This window comes from Platalea leucorodia, assembly GCF_965183815.1.
Source record: "Platalea leucorodia genome assembly, chromosome: 2".
Taxonomy (NCBI): Eukaryota; Metazoa; Chordata; class Aves; order Pelecaniformes; family Threskiornithidae; genus Platalea; species Platalea leucorodia.
The window spans coordinates 90,846,726-90,869,733 of NC_138824.1; the positions used below are offsets into that span (position 1 = coordinate 90,846,726).

The 23,008-nt window shown below is 35.2% G+C and overlaps 1 protein-coding gene across 5 annotated transcripts in view; it reads right to left on the reverse strand.

Annotated features, from left to right (window-relative positions):
• Nucleotides 1–23,008, reverse strand: part of DMD (dystrophin) — a gene marked incomplete at both ends in the record, with an annotated part of 1,307,865 nt that overhangs the window by 599,585 nt on the left and 685,272 nt on the right. For all 5 annotated transcript variants that reach the window (XM_082303865.1, XM_082303861.1, XM_082303862.1 and 2 more), the window contains one exon: nucleotides 6,533–6,683. In XM_082303865.1, the coding sequence (XP_082159991.1) occupies nucleotides 6,533–6,683 (151 nt within the window). The remainder of the gene's footprint in view (nucleotides 1–6,532; nucleotides 6,684–23,008) is intronic.

Genomic DNA, 23,008 nt, shown 5'->3' on the forward strand with positions numbered 1-23,008 from the left:
CGATATTATCCCCCTTCAGAGTAGTCATTCATTTAGTCACTCATTTCCCCAAACTTCCAAGACACGGTCAGATTAACTACTCTACTTATACTATGGCAAAAGCATTAATAAATTTGCTGAATCTGAAGTGTATTATCGGTACATGTCACTGATTATAAATGTCCAGATTAGCCCTGGAAGTAAGACAAACTCATTAGTATGGAAAAATGGCGTCTTCCCTTTCCTTTATTTTTTATACACATACAAAAAAATGCTTCTGAAATGAGTATAAACCTCAGTCTCTTTCCCAGATCCCCATGTGCTAGTGCTCTATAACCACTTGAACTGGTGAGGATGAATCCCCAAACAGTGAGGCAGTTACAGTCAGGTACCAGGAAGTTTGACTAATCCAGTCCAAGAACATTGTTTTCTCCAAGACAGGGAAAAAACCCCATGTTCATTCATTCTTGTCATGTATAAAAATTATGTCACTATGCATCTACATGTGCTAATAGTTATTTCAAAAATTTTCATAATGAAATGTTTGAAAAATGCATCCTTATTAATTACTTAGAAGATTTAATTCCGTTATCTGAATAAATAATGCCAGGATTTACAATAAAACCTAAATATAAGCTACAAGTCGTCATCTAATGGTGCAAGAGTAGGCAGAACCACATGAGCAACTTAAATTTATTATTTCTCATAGCCTTCAGACATTTTAATGTCCCATTACCAGTAGCAACAAATTAATTAAAAACTTTTAATAGGATATAGCAAATTAGGAATGAAGAATAATGTAGAACTGTGTGCAGTAGAGAAGAATTAAATAACTGATATAATTATGAAATAATACTTCCTGTAGCTTGACATGACAAGAAAATGTTTTTAGTACAAATTCAGGATAAACTGTTTTGATATTTCATCACTTCCACTAGCAGTAGCAACAACGGTGTGGAATCTTTTAACAGTAAAAGAAAGTTTTTAGGAATTTTATATATCTAGAAATGTATTACTTATAAAGATTACAGTATTATTTAATATTTTGCTTGGCATAAGAAAGAAGCAGTAACTATTTTACTACGAATTGTGATGTCCTCCCAATTTTAACTGAAGATGAAGTCTTTCCATTGCTATAGCACTTCAGTCAAGAAAGGCGCATGAATTTGTTTTTAAGATGACCTTAAACCAGAAAAAGAAGTGTTTTGCTCACTTAGGGCGCAGGTGCCTAAAGCAGAGCTCACATATATTATTAGAAACATTTCTACTGCGACCTTAGAAACTATGGACAAAAACCTGAAATCCATGGGATACTGCTGAGTCTAGGTTTTCTTTCTTAGGGGCAGTAGCATGCTGCACTCAGAGGTGTTTGATACGAGGGTGATATTCAGTAAAAAGAAAACCAGTAAGCTTCTCTGAATAAATGATCCAGTCAATATGTAAGAACTGATGGCATTCATGTAGGCTGGGTATCACGTTTAGAACATTTTAGTGCTTAGTTCAGAACATTTAGTCAAAGTACTAAGGATGTATGTAATTGCAAGGAGAACCTTAATAAAAAAAAAGACTGTAGAATATGTTTTCAACATAATAGCAAGGGATTGTGTACTTTTGGTATTAATAAAATATTAGCCAATAATACATTCCTGCCAGATATATATTCTTCCAGATATGTCCTTGCAATATGAAGGACATAGTAGTATGCACCACAATCATTCTAATTAAAGATTCCTCTAAAACAATGCTAAATTGGTTTCTCATTGATTGTAGAATCATTAAGCAATCATAGACATCTCTTTGACCAGAAAGAATATTTTGCTACATTTCTACTATGTCTCTGAAAATATTTCACAACACCAAAAAACACTAGTCAAAATTGAACTAGGCGGAACAAAATTGATCCAAAAGGAACAAAACTGAACCATTTGAATCCAAATGGAATCCAAACTGGAACAAGAAGAATCAGAGATTATCGGCATAATCTTTATCACTCAGTAAAGCACGAAATAAATCTAAAATACAAAATCTAAAAGATGAAAGCCACAATTATTATATAAAAAAATGTATTTTTACAAGTTTTATATTTGCGGGAAAACAGAATAAACTATCCAGCCACTTACTAGTGCGTTTTTGTGGTATGAGAATATGTGGCCTCAAGTACTGAAACAGTTTTTTTCTCCCATATCCTCTGATGCCATTTGTGCTGTATTCCAGAAAGAACTGCTTGAATTTCGTGGTTATTAAATCATCAATATCCATATAATCCAATTTAGATATAAAAGAGAGAAATTATTAGCATGACCGTGACTTTCAGCACTGAAGCCTCGATTCTCTATATCTTTTTACTTTAAACAGCTACAAGACAAAAATGTGACATTCCTGACATTATAGTGCAGTAGGAGGAAGGTCTAGAGAAGGCATGAGTCATTCACAAGCCTTTTGCAGACTTGGATAAGTAGTCTAAAATGTAAATGCTGGACAATTCAATGTATGAACAATTTAAGAGAAATCTCTAACATACAAGCAATTTCTATATCCACAGTATCCTCAGAAGGCTGAGTATAATTAATAAGGCCACCACTCAGTAATTTCAAAATCTTCCTAATCATTTAAGGTCCTCTGTGACCTTAAAAAATAAACATAATATCCTTGATATTTATGCCTGTAAATGAAAGTAAATACTTGAGAAAATAATAATTATATAAAAGCAATATTTTTGAAACAATGAAATTATAGACAATTTAGTGTTTAGTGTTTAGTGGGAAGTACCCCTTGCTGACCAGTCACAATAGACAAACGTCAAATTCAGACCCAGAACCTAATTATTTTACTATTAAAACACCCACACCACCAAATTAATAAAATAATGTTAAACTTGCAACCCAAAAGTGGATACTAAATACAGACTGCTGAGCAATTCTTATTATCACTGTAAAGAACAAATATTCTGGATGTTCTATATTTTTCAAACAAGAATACTATTTTTAAATTCTCAGGTAATAATTCAGAAGTGTAACTTGACAGTCTAGTTCTGAAACTGTTGAAGAATTCCTCTTTTTGTAGCTGTCTTTTAAGCACTTATCTATGGCACACAAACACCACCCCCCTCCCCTCGCACCCCCTCCCACTAAATCTTGTTTGCTTCTTTGCTGCGTATTAACCTGGCATTAATTTCCAGTACAACCTGTACTTTTTTTATTGCATATGAAATGGAATATAGATTGCGGCTGCAAGGCAGACCTCAAGAAAAAAAAAAAAGAAATAACAAATTTTAGATAGATGATTGCAAATGATATTCTAACATTCAGCCATGGTAAGCTCCAACCATAAAATACAGCACCTGAGCCATCTTAATGATGGTATGGGTGGTCTTTCAGTTTGGATAATACTGTGCTATTTTGAGAACTCATGTTCAGAAAGAGGAATAGGCACAGGAAATGAGTCAAGTTGTCTAGCTATCATATGAAAGCAGATTAGAAAACTGCGGCTTTAGTTTACCAAATGAGATCCAATAGGGAAAATGACTGCAGCCTATAAGAACAGAAGGGGATAAACATCAGGGAATAGATAAAACTGAACTACAACTCAGTCTTGGCACAAAAATAAATAAACTTAGGGCAAATGGAGGAAGTTGAAGAAGTTAAAGTCACCAAGCATTAAGGAATGATGAGACAGAAAAACCTTTCAGTCAGAATAATGAGAGCAAAAAAAATCTTTAACTACTTTCAAGACAGAGTTCAATATGTTTCAAAGGGATTATATGATGTGCTATCTGTAAAACATCCTTTTAAATCCTGTGTCTCCTAATCATAAAAGAAGTCAATTATAATTTCTTAAAAAATGAAATGTGATATTTCTTTTCAACACCACAAGTTCTGCTCTCAAAAAGTCTTAGTGAAAAATTCACAATAAGAGTATTTGAGTATTCATGACCTGAAATGAAACAATTCTATTATTAGCTTTCATTCACATTATATATAATGCATAAATGTTGCTTAATATCATGCCATTGTGCAGCAAAAAGGAACACACTTCCCCTCCCCAAATACACCTAAAAGAATGTAATTACCTCTTAACCTATATTAACATAATCACCTAATCATACTGTTGACTGTTTCATTTTACATTAACATTTGACTCTATGTATTTACTGAATGTTAATGAACACATTAGTCTTTATATTTCCAAAGTAGTCCTACCTAGAAATAGCATTACACATATGATTGTTTTGTATAACTTTTTTTCTAAAACAGTTCCTTGTTGAATGCAAGACTATTCACTTGCTTGTGAAAGCATTCTCAAACAAATCCTGTTAATTCTGAATACGGTTCACTAAGCAGCATGATCTCATTAATAAAACAAGTTGCTAATCTAGTAAATCAAAATGCTCAGCTGTTTTAACTGTTTACCTAATGGAAATTCTAATGATCTCTTCTGTCAGCCTCACAGAAGCCTAATACTTTTCAAACAAGACCTAGCAAAATAAAGAAAGAACCAATGAAGAGAATGGGAACAATGCAACTTCAGACTAAACATTCTTTCACAAATAAATGATAACTAACATTGGGTCTGCATTCTTGAGGTTAGTTGGAATATTTTGCACTGTGAATTTTCATTAGAAAGGTAGTTTCATCTGTAGTACTGAGAGACAAATTTGTGAGTTCCTGGGATTTTTAACACAAGTGAAAAAGGAAGAAAGAAAAAGCTTGATGGACTGCAAAAAGAAAATCTTGGTAAAAATCCATTCTGCAAACATATGTTCAAAATGTTCTCATATATTGCATAAGAAAGTAACAAATGGATAACAGATAAGAAGGAGTCTAGGTCAAAGGGAAATGTAAAACAGCAGTCTTGTTCTACACTGAAATCTAAGCTTCTGCATAACAAGGCATTATTTCAGGGTCTTTCAATGTGATGTTCAATTCAGTATGAACTTCTTTCTCAATGATGACAAGTAAATAATGTTTCTAATCTGTTGGGACTGTGAAATGTGCTACACACCCAGTGCATTTATAACATCTATGATACATCTTACCTTGGTCTGGGCACTCTTAAAAATCAACATCTTCTCAGAGAGAAAATATTGTTTTAGAAAGGGGTTAGAAAAAAGGAGACAAACACTTTTTCCACAGATCTGTTTTTGTACTCAGTGCTCATTCAAAACTGCTCAAGGGTACCAGAGTAGTTCCGAGAAGGGTGATGGAACAGAGGCAAAGCAAAGAAGAAATGATAAGGCTTTGTGACACTGTATTACTATTCATCACATAGATACTCATGTCTTACTTTAGTATTTTATATGTTTTTCAAAGGAATGCTTAAAACTGCGGGACAAAGGGAGACAAAATTTCAGTGGAAATACACATGAGCTCTGCTACTATTTACATACACAATAAAGAACATCTTTAATTCCTTGATGACATTCTATTTTGTCAGCCAGATCTTAGACTTCTTCACTGTTCAAAGCATTGATGGTCATTTGCAGAAAAATATTTACCTGCTATTTTAACTACTTCAGCTTAATGTATTACTGAACAGTTATATCTCTCTTTTATACTTGCACCACATGACTTGGTTTCCTTTTCAGTTCAGCAGTTTTACAGCCAAGAAATAGCAGCCTAAATCTTAAAAAGGTGACTTTAAATATTAAAATTCAAAAGACATGATTTATTTTTTTAACCGTAGGCCAAAAAGTAGATTAGTGTTGCATTCAAAACAAAACTGTACCTTTAATATTAGATAGACCTAACTTCTTTCAACCTGAAATCCAGTGATTCAGTCCAGCAATTCAAATGTACAAATGCCGAATAGTTTAACAGAATTTTTTTCTTATGCACAGGCAGTAATTTATAACATGAATCCAGAGTTTAGTCAAGCCATGTTATTCAGCTGAACCTATCAACTTGCAAAACATCAGTTTAGAATTAATTCTTCATACCCATTACCATTTCAATCATACAAGAGGGAAATGAAATAAACTATCAAGAAACTAGAGTTATTATTTTCCTTATGATGCTCAAAGAGCTTGCAAGATGAAAAGCGTACAAATTGGAACTGGACACATAGGAACTAAGTGGCTGTTCTGTCACACTGCATTTCACAAAAAGCATCCTCAAGGTTCTTTGATTAAAACATGAAACAGGCAAAATAAGCAATACTTGCAAGACATAGTTCATGGAATATCTCTTGTACAGCTCAATGGTTAATCACATTTCTTCCATAAGATTTTAAAATTAAGTCTGATATTTCTGCTGGTCATAAGTATCAAATGGAAATTAATGAGCACTTTAAATAAAGACCAAACAGATATGTAACTAGGGAAGTACCACAATATACCACGTATTCCTATATTTTACTTCTTTTAAAAATTTATTTTAAAACAAACTAGTGAAAATTCTTAGTTAACACGGACAACAGAAATATCTGACCAGAATTGCCACTGGCCACTCAACACTAGAAATCCTCCTTAAATGAACTGCAAAACTATACAGGGTACCCAGACTTGCAAATTCCTAATCACTGCAGAAAAACAGGAAATGTGTTAATCAAATCATACCTGGAGAAACTTGTTGGTTTTCACATGACCCACGTCTCCAGCCTCTATCTGTGCTCTCGACAGCTTCTCTTCAGTTTCAGTTAGCCAATGATTAAAGCTCTTCAAGTCACAATGAAAAAGCTGCCACTTTTCCAAAGATTTGTCAAACCGTCTGCAAGTATAAAAAGAGATGGAATAACTATCTATTGATACTTTATTTATTGACTACAGAAAAAAAAAGAAAAAGAATGGATGTCTCAGGTTAAACTTGGTGTGATGTTGATGGCATCATGTATTAGCATTTCTAACAGTTACATCAGATGGAAACATGGTAGTGCTTCTGCACAGTGAAATCATCATTAAGCATATGTGTCACAAATCAGTGTCGTACCAATTTTTTAATCCTTTTCAATGTTTCAAATTAATTTCATGGTCAAAATATGTTTTCAGTTTACAGCTTTATAAACCCACACTAACTCACATCATAGCTACAATACCCACAGGCCCCAATGTAACTGGGTATACCCCTCTGTCAGACGCTAGATTCTAGCATGAAGAAAACACCAGTGCTGATAAAAGGCTCCTAATGCACCTTAGTAATTTGCTGTAGCTACCAGCACTGCAGACACTGCTGGCTAACATACTGGCTGTGTGTGGTGACTACACAATGATTTTTAGATCCCTTTTCAAAGGGTAAATAGCTTAAAAGATCTGTGGTGCATCTGACCTACTATATCAAAAGACAAAGGATGAAAAATCAGTAGACAGATTCTTAAGTCCTTACTTCGCAACTGTAGTCCCATGATCCTATTATGATTAAAAGATTCTTTTTTTGGGGGTAGAAATATGAATTGTAATATTATATATAATACAGATATAAAATACTATTTTTTAATGGAAATTGCTGTGGTGAGAAACTACCCCAAAGGATCCCAGGGATATACTACAATTCTACTCCAGTTTTACTGAGAGAAACTCATTTTGTCTGCCTCTCCAATGGATACAAATGTCCATTTATTATTATTGTAAAGAAAATGCAACTCTCTTCAAAGGAATTTCTACTTGTATTGTGCAAAGGGACCCTTTATTAAACCTTTTTTTCTGTATATGTTTGGCTTCAATTTGAGTATTTGACAAAGACAGCTGTGCAAAAATAAAAATGCCTGAAATACAAGGATGATTGAAACAAAATTAAAATATTAAAAAATCAGGTTTTGTACAATAAGCAAGGATGAAAAATATTACTACCACGTCTGCAAGTCTACAGTCCACTACATAAAAGACCGTATAAGTACTTCTGGCACTTTGGGAAAATCTAATCTGTTTTTGTCCAGAGTGACTGATTGATCTTCTGGTTCAAGATCTGTTTGCCTTAGCCACTGTCAATCACTAAAGAAATGAAATGAAGACAGCCTATGTCTTAAGGAATTCATTTATCCTATGTTTTGGGTTGGTATCGAAATATGATCACTAATCAGAGATTAGCTAGAATGTTTTGTTAGCAGATCATCATTAAACATGCTACTGTTGTTTAGTTTAATAATCCTCCTTTATGGAATTATAATAGGTTTTAGGGTGTATTTAAAGGATAAAACCAAAGATGCTCAATTATTTTTCTAGGAAGTAATCTGGATCTGTATGGACAAACTATACGATTGTTTGAATGTTAAAGTGTTTAATTCACCAAATAAAATCACGTTACTATCAGGGAATACAGATCATGTCTTCCATTGTACTGATGATTTTTCATTTTTTAGAAGAAAATATAAGTTTTTCTTCTCTTCTATTGGTTGTATATTCTCACCTTGGTTTTCACATTTCAAAATCTTTTAATACCATACAGTATGAATAACACTATATCCATTCATAACCATCTACAGAAAGATATATACTTTCCCCTAGACCTCCTTTTCTGGTAGACAAAGATTTATTTTGCTGAACACACCGATGCAAAGATGCAGTTTTCTTACTTCTAACATACTGCATATGGTAATCACTTTTGATGAATAGTATGCAAAATAGAGTTGGACGAGCAAGCAGTGAAACAGAGACTTTGTACTTATTCTGTTACATTAACTATAAGATAGGGAAAATATAAGGCACAGAAAAGCCCCACAATTAGCAATTTATGAGAATGATTTTTTTTTAAAAAAAGCATTTGATCACAGAAAGTTGTTGAGATAAAAGTATTCCTTGTACTGTTCTACTAGTTTGGTCATAAAATGCTGAAGGAAAAATAATAATTATTTAATTAAATCTATTAAAAACACATTTTAAAAGAACAGAGAAGGCTTTTCAGAGTCTAAATTCCGCATAGAAGAGTAGTCCTCTAACTGTCTGTGAATCAACTCTTTTTGTTCCTCAAGCAGAAGTTGATTCATGGGCCCCGAGGTTAATAGCTGCTAAACACCAGAACCTTTATTTGATTTAAAAGAGAATAGTTACTGCTTAGTCCCACACCATCCCAATGTGCATTCCAAACTACTTTAATAAATGACAACGTGTTCAGTAAATTTCACTGGAAATGGACACAGACAAACTATCAGAATAGATTAGGTAATCTTTATTCTATCGATTTTAATATGGTTGCATGTCTGATAAAGTCACAGCAAAGAAGATGTCAGAGCTCAGCACTGATTGACCAAATGATCAGTCATGCCATTAATAGTGATGACAAATAAAGATGGAGAAAGATGGAGCCTGGGACAAAACAATACGTCACAACATTCAGAATACAGAATCTTACTAGTTAAAATGAAAAAATATTTAAGTAAAAAAAGACTTAAAGATCAAAAAGTAGTTTATGGAAGGACTCCTCTAAGCCTTTATGGACTGACAGCTTCCCACAGAAGCTGACATAAGTCTCTTTGCTCCCTATAAATTCAAGCTGTAGTAAGCTTTTAGTATACTGTGAAGCTGTTATTTAAATAGCATTCTTACAGATTTTATTTTGGAACCCAGTAGCAACCATCTAAGAAATTGTTAGAAAAGACCAAATACTAAATAATCAGTGCACAAAACCTGTGTCTATTTAAGAATGAAAAATAGATACAAAGATTTATAGTAATTTCTACACAGTACCAGTTGGTGGAATTTTGCTGTTGAGGCATCAAAATGAGTACTACAAAACATCTTTCACGAACAAGCACAGCTCATGCACTTAAAATATTTTTGTTGAATACATTAGGGAAAAGTACCATTTGAAAACACATTTGACAAAAAAAGTGTTACGGTAATCAAACACCTCCTACACTGCTATAACATCTTATGCCACTGTAACTTTCTTCTATGTTCTCTTCCCTTCATATAGTATAACCCTCTTGAGATGGCTAGGTATTTGTTTCCACCTTTGCCCAATCAATTGTGTCCTTTGCATTTTTCTCTCTTTATCAAGCAATGCCAACTGGAGACATTACGGTTTTAAAATCACTGGCTTGATTGTGGTCTAATTTTCATTGCTGTTATGAAACCTGACCACAATCACAGTAAAAATCTTATATATGTTTAAATTATCTTCAGAGAAATACATTTAGATTCCTTGTTAATGTTTATGACTGCTCTGCTTAGCTACAGATGAACATAGGAATTGTTCAAGATCTGCCATGTGTGTTGCATTTCTTAGCAATATTGCAAGCAAACAGACTATTGATCCAGTTAAAAACTGTAGTCACTCACCTAACTTATTTATTGAAATTAGTGTGATCGCTTATCAAGCTTATCATAGTTTATTTTTCAAAACGAGACAAGCCGTAACTGAAAGGCACATTATAATGTTCTTTTAACTACCTTACTCTGAATTACAAGGAAAAATCTTGTTTTACATTTAAAAAAATCACCTAGAAAATAAAAGTTAAAATCCATTTCTTTTGGTCCAGTATGGTTTCTCATTTTGGACACTACATTAAAACAGCTTTCCTCCTGTTCCTCACAAAATGAAATTACTCTTCTCAGCATGAGGAAGTTTATCAGCAGCTTAAATGCAAAAATTCAGTAGGGGTTGATATTAGTATCACTGAATTTGCATTCCAGCACTTGCAAATTGAATCTCCCGTCACTCTCCATTCTTCTTCCCTTTGCTTTGGCTAATAAGACTTGCAAGGAGAAGAAAAGAGAAAAGTTGCAGTGAGGAGATACGTATATTTAAAAATTACAAATTTAAATACTAGTACTTACTGCTCATGTCTTAAAAAAACTTGTTACTCTCAGTATAATAAGTATAAACTGATATGAAGCATCAGTAAAAAACAGAGGAAATTTATGGACAGGCAAATCCACTAAAATTCAATGTTCTCTCAGTGATTAACTGTACTTAAATACTGTTACAAAGATACGAGAAAATGCAGTTGTTGCTGCAGTGGCAGGTGCAGGTCCATTCAAAATGAGGGCTGAAAGCGGACATCACCATGCAGCTTCATGATCACACTGTGTGTCATGGGACACCCCTCCCACGTATACCTAAGTGAAAGCTTCCCCTGCTAAATCTGTGTATTACATCCTTTTACACAGTACTATTTAAAATAGCTTTTTAAAATTTAAAAACAAAGAGGCTTTTGTTTGTTTGTTTGTTTTACCATTTGCAATCCCATTACCAGGTGGCAAGTCCAAAACCCACAAAAGGAGAAGGCTAATTAACTACAAACATTGAGCAGCTAAGTTGCTGAAGTCTTGGCACAGCAGAACGTAGATGGTAAAAATTCGTAAGTTAATTCATAAGAGAGCAATGCTCTGAGGACTATGAAAACTCACAAAGACTATGGCTGCCTCAGAAATCCCCAAGTACACAATTTGGAGGTTAGGAAAGAGTCATTGCAGGCATTGCAATTCATATACTCTTACCTAGGGATCCACCCTTGTTTGCCGCCAGAGACAAGTCATTGAGCTAAAAAAACCCAATGTATCCATTCATCTGTATCTTCATCTACCTAATCCCTTTCCCTTTGATGGCCATAAGCGAAAATGGTGTGGGTAGTAGGTGACTGTCTGATATTTGGCAGTATTTCCTCTTTGATGTGTCGTCCTCTCCTGTTTTACTTAGCATATGCTCAATAAGAAGATACAAGCGGGCACCCTGAAGCCAAGCGTTAAGTTCCATACGGACTCGACTAGAATGTATGACTTGTATACATTGCAAAGCACATAAGCATTGTACATGAGTTCTAACAGTTAGTAAGGTAGCCTTATTCCTCCACCTTGAGTATGTTAGAGTTGACAAGTGAAAAACAACTGGTACACTGGCCTAATTTTTTTCTATAGGCACTGACACTCCAGCAGGGAACGTGTTAAGAAATGGCTTGAGGGAGTGATATCGTTTTTTCTCATTAGCACAGAATGGATTTATTTTGCCTCTGGAAAGCAAGAAAGCAAAAAAGCAACCAAAGAGAACTGCTGAGGTAATATGCAGCACAATTTACATTAAGCCATAAAAATATTGGTGCTTTCTTTCCTTCAAAGATTATCACTTTACTCAACCTTTGGACTTGACTTGCTATAAGAAAAATCTAATATTCCTCGGTAGTATTGTACATGATATTGCACAAAGATATACAGATGCCATGGATATGCTGTCAGTGGAACTCTGTACAATGGGAGTGAACTTGATGTTCCATGTCCCAAGGCTGCCATTTTTAAGAAGCCTTGCAAAGGTGGAAGAAAAGACCTTTGAAAACAGGAAAGTCACAAACACGAGACGGGGTGCAAAAGGTTATCGGTTTGTTGTTGTAAACCAAATCTTGATTTTGCATCTGTGTTTCAATTAATTCCTTGATATTTTGATAACATTCCTTGATAAACTATGAAACCCACTTCTATGTACATTCCACTTTCGCAAAACTTCACAGCCAGTTGGCCTACATGAAAAAGAACACTATTAGTTATAAACTTTCCTAAAAGTAATGATTTATGTCATGGAAATTATTATTGTTAGAGACATACACTCTTATTCATCATATTGGAAAAACATTCAGTAAACTTCATTTCTATACTGTTGCTAAACAATGTACTGTAGGATTATGCTAATATTAACCTACAAATTATGCAATTTTCTCAACTTGATTCAGCACAATTAGCACCTTGTAAAAATACACAAAACATCAAAGTAGTATAAATACTTATGTATTAGTATGTGGGAGCATTAACTTTAATACTTAAGGCTATTCTTACAGATAATAAAACAAGAAAATTTGTTTTTGTCAGGCAACTTCTACAGTTAAATTGCTTAAAGAAACAGCTAACCCATTTTCAGAGGCTTTGAGGTTTTCATTTTATTTCACAGAATTCATGTCTTTTGAGTGCTTAATTTATATTGAATTTACCTATCCTGTCTGCATTTGGACTAAAAGTGATGATCTCATTTTAGACGCTGCTACATCTAGATTTTTCTCCCAGGTCCATTCTGGGACAAGACTCAGCTGTACATATTCTATTCACACCCCTGCACTCTGCCTTTCACTCACAGAATAGCAAATGATCAGAAATAAAAAATAAGATGCAACCAAAATAACCATAACAATGCCATCCATCATTACAAAATGTAACTTCTCTCCTCTTCCCAGAAATTAGGTTCTGCAGCATTACAAATAAATTAAAAACATTATAAATTACAATTACATTATAAACATTTTTATATCTTGGATTGTATTGATTCTATTATTGTTCTTGCCCCAGTAGTCTGCAACTCAGTTTCCCATCATATAGTTCCCATATAGTCCCATCATATATCATATATCATACCATTCAGTGTCAATCACTGCACCAAAGACAATGACAATTAAATTGTCTAAGAAAAAGCAAGACTATGTCAAGTCATTGCTAGTTTTTAGACGTACAAATTCATTTTTATGAAGCATGAGAGACCAATAAACGTAATAACCATTTACAACTAAAATTTATACAAAACCTCAATTTGGTTCTAATAGATGCCATGTGTCAACCATGTAAAAAGAAACACTCCATATAATTTAAAAAACATACATTCTTCTTCCACACTAAATAAGGTTATTTGCTATGCCTATGAATTTGAACTTCAAAATTCCACCTTTTTTTTTTTCCTAAAAACTTTTCCTTCATCGTAACAGACATGAAAAGATGTATGAGAACTTTGCCTAGACACCTGAATTATAAGCAGGTAACAAGTTTTCCCAAGAAAAAAATGAAGAAATACTTGATTAATTGTGACCGAGGTGAGAAAGTAGCATATTCCAAATCCCTTATACAAAATAAATCATTAATGCAATTTGTAATAAAACTACAAATTTCATAGCTTGCCAAAGTGAAACTATCAAAAATTGCCATGGTAAGAAATCCCCAAATCAAACATTTTACATGAAAAGAACAGTGGCTCAATTTTACAGAAATCCAAACTAGTATTTCTGCTTGCATGTAAAGGGTATGCACACATTTCATCCTCACGATGGGTGACAGTGTACACTGCATTTCCAGCCAAGATGCTCCAGTGTGTTATTATTACCCACCCTACAGTAGCATTCTTCTGATAAAATGAAATATGGGTGAAACATTGCATTGACTTCTGACTAACTGTCAGGGTGCTGTGGGCCTCCCCCCAGGCTCTCCAGACTTTTTCCCCGACCCCAGGAGGTCTGGCCTGCTTAAGGTCAGCTCTGACATGGCAGAGCAGCGTGACCTGTCATTGGACTTTGGTGAGCCCAGCTATATGGTGAGAAACGACTGGGAGAAACCTCATCTGGGGTTTCTGCCCAGGGCTTCAGAGCCATATTTAAGCTCAGGCCCTGACCTGGGCTACTCTGTAGCTATGCCCATGGCACACTGCTTATTGCACCCAGCCCAGCTCTGCTCCCCACCTCCAGGCATGGTGCGACCACTGGGAGAAGTCCCTGCCTGCAGTCCCCTATCTCAGCCTTGCTGAGCCCTCACACTCTCAAACATCCCTTCTGCACAGCTCCTGTGCCCTATTCTACCACCAGAGCCTGAAACCTCAAACAGCTTGTGTGATGCTGTTTAAACAACACACTGAGCAAAAATTTCCACTGTCCTTCAAAATCCCAGTACCTGTGGCTACAGGACGACAGCTGGAAGGTGGGGCAGTCAGCACAGAGGACACAGCCATGTTCTCACAAGGGGTGTTAGCCTGCCTGGCCTGCCCAGCTGCACTTGTGTCCCACAGACCAAGCACTCATTAACTGCTGGAGTGCATTAGACAGGCTCCTGGAGAGAGCCTCTTCCAGCTTGGTTTCATCTGAACTGAATCCAGTGCACTTTTCGGTGTGAGACAGAGCACAGCAAGCAGGTCATCCTGACCTATATCAAAATACTCGACATATTCTAAGTTGACCCTAGTGAAACCCAGCAGCATGTTCTGGCTCCCAGGTTCTCCTTCAGTTCAGATCTATTTTGGGACAAGACTCAAAGATAGTTTCTACAGCCTGGACACAGAAACAGGTGTAAGACCCAGAACTAAAGAGAACTGACAAGTCATATCCAGTTGGGGGAAATGAGCTCTCACAAATTCCTCAAATTACCATCATAATTCATAAATAAAAAATTAATTTCAGTAAATTCATGGCCCAGAGCATAAGCATGTGTAATGCAATATGGGAGATATATATTACATGATGTCTGCTCAGTATTCCCCTGTAATTACTACAAAGTGCTTAAATCCTGTGACTTCCAGTGACAGAATTCTTAGTTCTACCTGTAATAACACAGGTTTTATCCTCCAAAATTGTCCTGTTCAATGCTCTGTTTCCACTGCCTATCTCAAAATCTCCCTGCAATGGTGGCTTCAGAGCAGGAGGAATAACAGAAAACTGATGACACAGGTTAATGCTGGCTGTTGACTCCGTGAGCCTGAAAGATGTTATTTATCCTGTATAAGGTGTGGCAAATGTGTACAGAAATATATATATTGGCATAAGAAAATTAGACTTCCTCATTTCACTGCAAATCATAGTAATAGCAGAGTACTTAGCATTATCATCTTGAAATACTGATGTCTATATTTGCGGTAGGTATTTTTTACCTTTTAGAGTTTTTTCAGTCAGCTAAAAGCCTTTTTAATAAGTGATGGGGTTTTCTAAAGTTTACAATAAAATTTCATTTAAAACACCTTTTCCCTTTCATTTGGAAAATTCATTTGAGATGAGAAACTTAGGTCCAAGTAACAGTTACTAGGTCTTATTGCAAGAGTAGCATATAGTAAACAGCTCTATTTTTCTGAAACTAAAATGTTGATGAATCTTACAGAAATTATAAGAATGAGAAAAGCAGAGAAAAATGTATTAATAGAGGAGTGCATGCATCATCCTGCTAACCAGGAGAAAATATTTCTGATTCATAAAGAGCCTGTTCAGATAAAATACTTTACAGTACATTCTTCATTTTCAACAAAAATATCTTAATTCTGATACCAGTTAGTACAACAGAAAACTAAACAAAAACCTCTACACAGAAAGCCTATTTTCCAGTATTTTAGAGTGGTGGCATTGAAAACTTGCTTTTTACCTTTGACTACTGTGAATGATTATCTACTGTAGTTAAATAAAGTATTTGCAATATTCAGGATAAACAGGAAAAATGTAATGCATTTTGTGGAAAAGTAGCTGAACGGTGAAGGTTACCATACCATTGGCAACTACTACCATCTAAAAGCTCAAAAAATTAAATGGGGTGGTTATGAGGGATTTTATATATATATATATATACACACAAATATATATTATCAATAAATATACATACTAATTATATGTATTCATTTACAAAAATAAATGTTGAGGGTATTATATATATTAGTCTTGCGAATAATGAAAGACCTTAGACACTGTCAATTATAACTTATCAAGCTAGAGGTTCTTACTTCATGAATAAATAGAAAAAGTAATTTTGGCTAACACATATGATTGTAGTACTGGTTATATGGAGAATTTAAACAATGTACAGCTGCTTAAAAGGGTCAGTATCAGGAAGTTAGTATCTATATTCTAAATAACATGAAGCAGAGAACAGGCTGCTCAGCAACTTGATAACTCAGAGAAAAATAGAGTAATTGCTTTCAATCTCTGTGTAAAATTATGAAGTTAGAGACTAAAGACCTGAGCAAAGTGCCTACATGTTATTACAAGCCTAATGAACATTTGCCTTGTCATTTATTTTCAAGTTAATGTAATATAGTCCTAGAAAAATAAGATCTTCTAATGACAAAACCCGTGTATTCTTTGGTGACCTGGAAATACATTTGCTCATAAACTCATTTCCTCTTTATGTTGTTGATTTGGAGCATGTTGACACATACATTTTCTGGATTACATAAATATGTAACTCAAAGTAACAAAGCAGTAAAAGATTTTAATTTCTATACTTCAAGAGTGCTTTAAAAGCAAAACCCCTTCCCTTCAGTTTTTCCAGGATTGACTGTATGCATCTGTTTGGAAAGTGGACTCTTAATGTGTGTGGTATGTGCAACGCAGCAAAGAATCTCAAATGTATTTTCAGAGCAGTCTGGCAGCCCTACCAATTCTGGCAGCAGACTATTATGTTTTTAGGCATAATTATTGTTGTATTCTTTTGAGTGGTGATTTACCAGGTTTTCACACTCTGGAAACCAGGGTAGCCTGGATGTCCAGGAATCCCTGATGAATGGCGGCAGTATCTACATGGACCAAATTTACTGCATATGGACAGCACATGTGGCAGTGGCACCTCGACCCCAGGTTTCAGATCTTCTAACTGAAAAACAAGTGTGTAGACACACAGGGTCAAAGTGAGAGGTAAGAAATAGTTACTCTTATTAGCTCAGCCAACCTGACTATATGATTTGTAAGATTATAATCCGTCAGTTTATCATTTATTCACTTTGTTAAATTATGATTTTGGAAATAAATTAATTCAGGCTTAGTTCCACTTCCACCTTTTCCTTCTCACTTGTCTGCTGCAAAAAAAGACCACAATAATTGTCAGACTCTTGAAAGGTGGGACATGAAGTAGAGGTATAGGGACAGAGGTGCAAGCAGCATTTTTCCCTGGAAACCCATACCATTATGGGTTTACAGTATCTGTAATCAGAAAAAGAGTACGTAAAAAAGAGGCACAAAATGCCATGTTTGACATTAAATTATCCAGAAATAGGACTTAGGTTATCCAGTATTACATATATACACACTATATTTCTCATTTAAATATACGCATATACGTTTAAGTATACTATTGTTATCATATATAAATATATATATGAATACATACACACACACATATATACTATATATACTATATTTCTAACATCCATCCATCAGATTAGAAAGCTTTGCAGCAAGAAGGGATAAGTGACAAATAACTTCAATGATGAAAAGAAAGTTGCTGTGACTTTTTCAGGTCATGAAGTTGCAAAAACTTTCAACTTGGAAACTGCACAAAAAGATTACCTCTATAGCAACTGGGATTGAGATCCATCTGATCAAATGGACCTTAATGTATCTCAGAAAGCCATCTGGTCATTTTAACTTTCCTTTACAGTCAATGTAGAGAACGGATAATATAAATATCTAAATTCAGATACAGACAGTATAGATATAGTGCTAAGTACAGCTATACTGACACTGCAGGGGCATGTGTGTTCACTGATTCCCTCGATACTGAAACCACTTTCAATCTTAGCAATACCCAAAGCAAACATTCACATTTCTTCCTGTTCTCTGTGGTATAGAAAGGACAAAGTCAATTCTGTGCATCCAGTATCTTGTCTAGCCCAACAGTTCTTGGGTCAAAAGGAGTCCAAAGCCATATGAAAGCAGGGAGTTGTGAACTTTAACAGGTTCAGCAGATACAACAGGAATTTGATAAATATTGGTAAGTAACTTGTTTCTCCTTCAAATGCTTGCCCGCGTGTGTACAGTCACCTCACGCATGACTTAAAGTAAGACTGCTCTCAAAACTGACAACTCCAGAGTGCTTTGGGGCATATAGTTTTCAACTTCCCATTTACGACAACATCATTCAGCTCCTCTAGCATCCTAAGCACTCTTGATTAATAGACTCCTAAGAAGTGACTCTGACACTGAATGTACTAATTTCAGAAATCAGCTGTCTTTCAGTGCAGATGAAGGGACTCCAGTCACCATACTTGCTCGTACAGCACAATTTAGGAGTATTGTAACATGCTGCCTTTGAAAGTTAAAGAGAAATGCATGATATGATCTGAAAATCCAATACGCTGGTGCAAAATCTGGAGACCAAAGACCATTTGCCCACAGACTAGCTGAGCACATTTCCAGGCAAGGAAAGAGATGTCTGGATCTGGTCGGTTGCTGAAGACCAATGGGCAGCCAGAAGGCTCAACTTGTTACCATTGCCTAGAAATAATGATGGATAGTGCAACTGGTTTTTATACACTTAGACCATGCTTGGGCTGTCTGAAGCCATGCCAGGGTGCAAATAAGAGTAATCAGCAATGCAAGTATATGCTACCACTTGATCCAACTCAGTTAGGAAAATTTATAATGACTGGATGGAATAGCCTCCAGAAAACCACTGGAGGTAGCTCTCAGAAACATAAACTGTGGGTGTCCAGTACAGGTCTAGTGAAGAATCCCATTTACATCATCCTTCTATCTGTTCAACATTGATCTCAAGGAATAAAATAGGTGTGAAGCTAGCTCAAATTATGCAAGCAAGTTATTAATTAAAAAAAAATGTTGCTGAGGTGACACTAGAGGCCAGCTCTGTACAATGTAAGATGGTCAGCTACTGCTGCAAAGGCCTTCATAAATAAGTCTTTCTGGGCAGTAGAGAGTCTGCATTGTACATCCTATTTTGCAATCACCAGGGGAAAAAAAGCAGAATACCATTGAAACAGACTCTAAGGTTATGCAGATTAAGACTGTAACAGGTAAGTTTAATTCAGTTTCTGTCTGCAGTTATCTCCTACCTGAAACCACATTTTTCTTTTTTTTTTTTTTTTTTTAAAAAACATAGAAGCTAAACAGAAATCTAGTCTTCTGGGAACACAGCAGTACAGTAAGAATTAGTAGAAGCTGAACAGACATAGCCCATTTATTGGAGAAAAGAAGCTCACATTACGAGGCTCTGATCTTTCATATAGTCCATATGTCAGTCCCACTGGACAGTGAGAATTAGTCACAAAAGAAAAGATCTGAAATGGAACTTAAAAATAAGCTTCATTTAAAACTGACTGGTTCAGTTTAAAAATATTTATTCCCTCACAGTAAAGAAAGTAATTAGTAGAATATATGTGTATTTAGATTAGCAGTGTTTAAATTAGTCGTAACAATATTATAAGTTTGTTTACTGTTCATTTAAAGTTTGCATTGAGATATTAGAGCTCTATTTAATAATATAATGTATATGCTCCATTTTCCTCTGATTTGAGTGCAATAACTTTTACGTTCTTGTACAACAACATGCAATTACGATCCTAAAGAACTATAGCAAGATTCCAGGCATAAGAAATTATGAAGAAGAGGAAAAGATGAGATTTCCAAACAGTTACAATTATTTTCTAGTTATTAAGTGTCCCAGCTGGAAATATTTTCAGTTAATACTTGCTAATTGAACTGTCAGGTATATTAAAATACACTTGCTAAAAATGTCCATGCTTTGCCACTGCTACTGTGACCTAACTATTTAATAAAGCTTATTTTACTTCTTTGTAGATAAACTAACCAAACAAAAGTGGTGCATGAATATTTTTAATGCATATTTCACTAAGTGAAGTTTTCATAACTCATATTTTGATGTTTTAGAGAGACCCACTTTGGTATGAAAATTCACAACTATAAATCTTTTCAGTATTATATCACAGCAGAAAGCTTCGGGTGTTTTATTAGCATAAAGAGTTGGGCAGCATGATGGAGCTGCCCACCTTTTAAACATGCAAACATGGTCATGTTAGTTGGCACATGCTGAGTTTGAAGGTGTGTCTACAGCAATAAGAGTATTAGGGTCTTTATCACCCCGCTGTGGCATATAAAACCATTAATCAGGCACTACGAGAGATTAAGCTCAGGAACATTTTTGGAATTATGTACATTTGGCCTATTTCTTTCTGCAGCTGCAGCCCCTGAGGGCTATAACTTTTTTTGTGTCATAAAAAACCCCTGAGAACTCTTTCTAGGAAAATTTTCCAGGATTCATGACAAGAATTTTAAATGTTATGGAACACCTGCTTAAGTTGAATTTAATGTAGATCTTTTAATTTGCCCATAAAATCAAGGAGTTTGGAATTTGAAAATAGATCTTCCAAGAAAGTCTGCACTTTTCGTCAAAACACAATAATTAGATAGCTTGGACTGCAGCAACATTCATTGTTTCGTTAAATTTACAGAAAAGAAAATCTAAGCAGGAAAGAATACTGAGGAAGGCTATGAGTAACACACAGGGGAAGAAGTGGTTTCTGCTGGAATAATATAAATTTCTCTATTTATATACTGATCTTCTTTGTTAGAAGGAAGTACATCTTCTATGATTATTAATATTTAGCACAATGAACAACTCAGCTTTCACAGGAAAAAATGAGATGCTCTTAAGAGCAACAAGGTACGACTAAGAAGTGTGGATTTACAACAGGGACTAAAGAGGTTTTAATTCCCCTGCTCTTATTAATCATATTTCCCACCTTACCTTGCGGCTGGCATCTCAGAGATTTCCAGCCTAGCAACACAATTTTTCTCCAGCTCTTTAGATCTGCTTGCCAGATACATAAGTTAGAGAGAAATGGCAGTCTAGGCAGCAGTCAGAAAGAAATGGCAGTGTCTCCCTGAAAGACAACCTGACATCCCAATCCCATTCATGGCACATGACCTACCAGTGGCTGCAAGAGAATCGTTACTGTTTCTAACACTGCTTGGACAAATAACCAATAATTTCAAAATATCATTACGTTTTGCTTAGAGTTTGCAGAACTTCAGCTCTATGGTACAAACTTATTTGTCAGTAGAAAACAGCACTGAAATATTTTCATAAAAAGATCTTGAGATTCCCCCTGCTTTGTCTGCAGTGCTAAAGTCTTGAAAATCCCTTCTTGCTTGCCAGAGTAACCAGCGAACTGCAGTGAAAACTCCTGCAATTGGTTCTCCACAGATACTTTATTCCCCTTCCTTCTGTAACTAGGAAACACACAGCTATAGTCCTCCGAGGATGAAGTAGTGACAGCAAAATAGCTCTTTAAGCTACAGCAACTTCCCCTGTCGGGGAGGGGGGAGGGCTGTACAGTTCCATTTACAAGATGACAGTCAGCTTGATTTTTCCAAAAAGAAAACCCTTAAAGTAGTTTAAAAAAGGCTCCCAGTCTCCTGCCAATTCCTGGGGATCAATACAGTGTTCTCCCATTCAAATAATCTCTCCTAGATTGCCATGGGAAAAGACATGGTAAGTTGTTTAACTAGGGAAGAATGGTTCTTTTTGATCAAGCTATAGTAAGCAATATTTTTAATTCTCTGGACCCTGATTATTTCTGGTTCAGTCCCAGGTAAATCTAGTGATGGTCATAGGCACATTCCAGCATCAGCAAAGAACCGTACTGATCCTAATGGGGTTTCTACAGCAAAGCATCTGTACAGAATGGACCAAAATTATTATGAAAGTAGTGCATAACTGCAGAAGAAAGAAATAGCTGACTATGCACATCACGCTATCTAAACACAGATAAAAATACTGCAGTCACCCCAAGATCTGCCTTATGTTTCTTAGAGAAATCTTATTTTCATTGTTCCTTTAACAATGGAAGGTCAAATAAGTAAACTGAGGCTTAAGAAAATGGTGTTTAAAATTCCAAAGTTATGGCTATACCTACTTTAAAAAGTAGAGTAGATGTTTAGCTTGCTTGAAATTAGGCAGGAAGAAAAGGTGCTGCTCATTTGTAGACACATACATGTAAAAGAAAGGGAGGGAGATGAAAGGTAGAAGGAATCCTACTGTCTTCTGTGCTAGCCAGGAAAAGGCTCAATAAAACAAGCTGTAGAAGAATAAAACAATCTTTCTTATTTGGGGACATTAGCCCCAGGGAAAAGCTTTGACATAGCAGCAAAGTCTACTTACCTATGCTTTGCTTCCCTTACATAGCAAACAGCTCAAGGCTCCACTTCAGGGGGTTTTACTAGATGGAATTACATCCTTGTATAACATGGTTCTGTAATTAATTTATTCTACTTACTATAAATATGTCTCAGTAGAAAACTGGATGACAGAAGGAGCTGCATATTAGTGGAAATCATACACAACACACCATTTATATTACTTACAATATCAAGAGTATTAAAATGAGAATCCCTAAAATCATATTTAATCCTAATTGTTAGATTCTTCACTGTCACAAGTAAAATCTTCTTAACACCTTTCATGTAACTTGAAATAATTTTTTGGTATTTTTTTTTAAAGCAATTTGATTCAACAGCCATCTCCATAGAATAGTTTAGCTGTGTATGTGAAATATATGTATGTACATTTGTCTGTATATATATATAAAGGTTTTATTTCAATTTTTCAGTCTTTGCCTGGTATATACTGATGACTTCA